This window comes from Pollicipes pollicipes, unplaced genomic scaffold (assembly GCF_011947565.3).
Source record: "Pollicipes pollicipes isolate AB1234 unplaced genomic scaffold, Ppol_2.1 Scaffold_4881;HRSCAF=5763_pilon_pilon_pilon, whole genome shotgun sequence".
In the NCBI taxonomy this organism is placed as follows: domain Eukaryota; kingdom Metazoa; phylum Arthropoda; class Thecostraca; order Pollicipedomorpha; family Pollicipedidae; genus Pollicipes; species Pollicipes pollicipes.
In genome coordinates, this window is record NW_023596576.1 from 19,116,326 (window position 1) to 19,121,015 (window position 4,690).

Below are 4,690 nucleotides of genomic sequence, written 5' to 3' on the forward strand. Positions count from 1 at the left end.
CCCGTGCTCGTGGTGACCCGGTAACAGGTCGGTGACCTCATGCCACCAGGTTCCGGCCGCCGTGCCCCGTGCTCGTGGTGACCCGGTAACAGGTCGGTGACCTCATGCCACCAGGTTCCGGCCGCCGTGCCCCGTGCTCGTGGTGACCCGGTAACAGGTCGGTGACCTCATGCCACCAGGTTCCGGCCGTCGTGCCCCGTGCTCGTGGTGACCCGGTCAGAGCTCGTCGCCAGGCAGAGTCGATTGCACCGAGCTCTTGTTCCCATCGTGGTGAAAGGTCAGAAACAGAACGTTATCTGGACTATTATCTGTGAATAAGGAGGAACAGTGACGGGGATGTGAGTTTGGTGACGTCAGGTTTGGCCACCGGATGATCGTTCCCAATACGCCTTGTTCATGTCATTACAGATCCCTGAGCTGTGCCATGTTCCCCGTTGTGAAAGCCATGGCGTATTCCCCGGTTGTGTTTGTTGTTAAAGGGAGTGTTTCGCATTTGTATGATGAGGTTTTCAACAGAAATAGGTCTTTTGAAGTTAATCCGGTGCAGTTCAAAGCCATGCCCTCTCAGGATCTAAAACCATCTAGTTTCTAAGTTGCACACCCGGGAAGATGTGCACACTTTTCAAGATCACCCAGGCATCCATGACGCCACAACGTCATTCAAATCCGGCCACTTCACTGGCGATGCGGTGATCAAGGCCAAGAAAAATAAAATTGTCGAGTCGCTCATAACTGTTGATCGTAAGCACGATTTCTAGATATAGCGGCTGTCGACTGGCTCTCAATCAGTGTCGTGTAAGGTGCGATGACACAATCAAACAATGACGCATTGAGGAGCATACTCGCTAAATAGAGAAACGGTATTAGAGCCAGTCTTTTCCACTTAAAAGCATACCAGTTGTGATAATCTATCTGATTTTGTCATATGTGATACTTGGTTCGATATCTTCAATAACGGAACATTTCGTTCAATGCATCACTGTTCGATGCCGTTAGAAACAAACAAATCAGCTGGCTGTGAAGTGTTAAGTTCTGTCTTGTGCATTGTTTTAAGAAACTGACGACAGAACGCCACGTTTGAGGTGCTGTGTGGCACAAGCTGAGTTTCGCTTCCCCGGCTTTAGCTTCCTGCATGAATTTAATCGTTATCTTTCGTTTCAGAGCCGGAAAATGGAATACCACAGAACACTGGAAATGTCGTTATGCAGGCGATCACTCTTGCAAAACAATATCACTTGCTGGTTCCAGGAGATACCTTGGTGTATTTCGAAAGAGCGAAGGGGGCGAGACGGCCTACGATAGTTAGTGTGTAAAATATACTGGGCCATTCAGCTGCTTCACAGCGACGACGTATATCAGATAAGCTGGCATTGCTCATTTGGAGACACCAGTATGGGGGGAGGGGTTTGGGGCGCATCGACTGCTGTGGAGACAGCAGTGTGAATAATTGGCACCTGTTTGCACCGAAGACGTGGGTCATTACATGAAGCGAACATTCCCAGCCGAATTTTTATCATTCTCTGCAATGTGCTGATTCATGAAATTTCTGACAACGGGTGTCATCAGTGCTACTCAGACTGTCACCACGCGGATGACTAAAACGTAGCATAGATCCATCACGAATCATGTAAGCATTGCATCTAAAGGGCAAGAACCTGTCAATTCACACACCATAGATTATGAAAAAGTTGCCCAACAAAACCGCCACGGTCCTGTGACGTCAGTCATGACCTAGAGAGTCGAGGGCGTTAGACCGGTCGCTGGGCCACGGCGTCCTCCGTTCCCCGCTGGCACCCAACTCAGCACAGCAACTAGAGCGACATGCAGTGGTGTGGACCAGATCTAGAGCAATACACGACCAGAGTTAGTGCGCCCGAGCTCAGTAATGATTTGGACTGGGAAGAAACTTCGATTCACTCACTTTCCAAATGAAGAAGAGTGGGTGCTGTTTAGGCAAGGCGTGTCTTCCTTTTGAGAGGGAATCTCACTGGTGGCGGCACCCCACGCCGGAGAAACGTACACGTGTCAGTCAACGTAGCCACATTGTATTGCTTGACACACATCAAACGCCACTGCACCAACCACCAGATGCGCTTAATCCGGCCCGCACACGTCCTGTGAGGGGGAGGGGAGGGGGTGGCATCAAAGCGTGCCCGGCCGCCAAGCGATCTGTTTCCCACGGTGGTGAAAGTGATATACGGCGCGAGCTTAATGAAATTGACGTGACAACGACAAACTATGTGACTTTTCGACATCGGTTATGCCAGCACAGACTGGCATACACCGAGAATCTGCCGTCGGCGTCCTCGAGGCCACCATCAGCGTCCTCAACACGCGATCCTCCGTCATCGGCTTAAAAGATACATGAAATCCAGTCGTTAAATGCCCACACTTATTTAGCACGCACAGCTGACTCAATTGGTTTAAACATATGCCCCTAAACTGTGTGAGGAGCATGTGACACCAAAGTTCACCTTGCCGAAGATCAATAAAAATAGCGTCATCGTCGGCATCAACACACCACACAGGGAACGTTCAAAGCCCATGGCGCATCATTACGAGGCATATAGATAACGTACTGTTTAACAAAACTAAAAATTGGTCAGCCTGCTCAAGGTAGTTTACAAATGTCTTCTAACATACACTACTGGATGGTACAAACATTCCAACATAATTTGTGCGTGACATTTGGTACACCGCCCGTGCATGACACCGCTAACCCCGACGTAAACACAAAATAACGCGCGACACGCTCATCTTCAATCGACGATTTCTCGGCGTCTGGCGACGGCAGATTCTCGGTGTCTGGCGACGGCAAATTGCATGCGAAAAGGCTCGCGTCTCCCTGGTGCCTCACATGGGGCATGCAGCATTGCAACGTGCACTAAGGGCATCTGATATGCTCGTTAAAGCGTGCTAGGGACATGCCAGTACGTCATCACATATTTGTGGTGGGAATGCATGAAGACCATCAATGGTGTGTGGGGGGAGGGGGGGGGGATTCTTCCATGCTGTTCTCATTTCTACACAGGGTGGCCCACAGACACAACTCCGCAAATTACCCGACCGTTGTTGTGCGTGATTCGAATGAGTGGATCAGTCAGCTTTCGACTCGCGGTGGGAAGCTGCGCAAAGATCACTACGTACAAACGAGCTCAATACCCCTTTAGACTCAGGCTGTGTGACTTGAAAGAGATCATACACATACGTTACTGCCAAGAGCACTGGGACGCTGCTCAAACCACGCTGCTGGGGAATGCAATACCCAGCACACCCACTGAGCGAGCCAAGCTTATATAAGCAGTAAGGCAGCCACCGGCCCAACCACCCATCAAGCCCGTCTCACATCCGCACGCTCACCCGCGTCGGAGATCCCACGCCCACCCTGACCTCTCCGAGACAGACTGGAGGTCGGCTAGTGCTCCGACTGGAAGTAGTCGTCCGTCGGTGGTGCTCCCGCTCCGCCGAGCGTGGCCAGATGGCGCGGCCGGCGTGAAGCCCCAGCCGCTGTCGCTCCGCCGCCGCGTCCGGCGCCGGCTGCGGCACGCGTAAGGTCGTCCCATCCTTAGAGCCATCTACCGAGTCGTTCCCGAAGCGCAGCTTGCGCCACGCGTCCACAGTCGGGTTGAACGGCAGCGCGGTCGAACTCTCGCCTTCGCTGGCGGTGCCCCGCTTCGCACGTGCGTCTCCCGTTTGCCCCGCTTACCGGCCGATGGGTTGCCGTTCTATGTCAGCACCGTAACGACGGGGAAGCCGCCCGGCGGTGGCGCCGAGGAACTGAAGTTGCGTTCATGAGCCACGGATGTCGTTGATTTGTGCGTTGTCGCTCCCGGTCGGGGTCGGATTGTTGGACGGCGGAGTGAGGACGACCGACTCGCGGATGTGCAGAAGTTTGGTGCTGACCACCTCACAGTCGATCTGCACCATAGCCACAAAATGCTCCAGCGCCCGCATCGACCCTGCAGGCGGCAGGAATCCGGTACTGGGCTACAAAGCGGCAGGACACCAGTGTTGGGCTACAAAGCGGCAGGACACCGGTGTTGGGCTACAAAGTGGCACGACACCGGTGTTGGGCTACAAAGCGGCAGGACACCGGTGTTGGGCTACAAAGCGGCAGGACACCGGTGTTGGGCTACAAAGTGGCACGATACCGGTGTTGGGCTACAAAGCGGCAGGACATCGGTGTTGGGCTACAAAGGGCAGGTAGGCACCAGAAACTGGCTCTAAAAAATGCACGGGGAAGCAGGAGTAGCACCAGTAGCGCAGGAAGAGGGGAAGGGCAGGGGACGTATCCCCGTAGGATCCGAGAGGCCCGAAGGACCCTCGAAACCCACGATTAAGGGCCCGGTCTGAGCGCCCGAAGTGCCCGAAAGGCCAGCTAGAGGCCTCATTCAGGGGCTCTGGCTCGCAGGGTTGGACACTGACTAGAGGGCCTTGCGCGCTGATCACAAGCCCACTGAGTCGATGAGGGCCTATATGTCGGTTAGGCACCACCAGTAACGCACGGACAGCTCCGAGGCGGCATGGGTCCAAGGGCCCGCTTCCCTGGCAGAGATTAAGTCGGAGCCAGCGATTTGCATTGTTCAGAACCCCACAGCGCCTGGCAGGGGCCCTGCGTTGTCAAGGGGTCCAAGTCGGCCAGAGGTGGTGTTTAAAGAGGCCTGAAGAGCCTAGATGGCCCACCGTGTCC

At 54.1% G+C, this 4,690-nt stretch overlaps 1 protein-coding gene across 1 annotated transcript; it reads left to right on the forward strand.

The window, feature by feature from the left end:
- Nucleotides 1-179: 179 nt before the first annotated feature.
- LOC119099791 (pyruvate kinase) lies at nucleotides 180-1,470 on the forward strand (the record flags this gene model as incomplete). Its single annotated transcript, XM_037222872.1, is given in 2 exon segments — nucleotides 180-277; nucleotides 1,162-1,470. Coding segments are annotated over 2 exon segments (250 nt in total), but the record flags the coding sequence as incomplete, so codon positions are not given.
- Nucleotides 1,471-4,690: the final 3,220 nt, after the last annotated feature.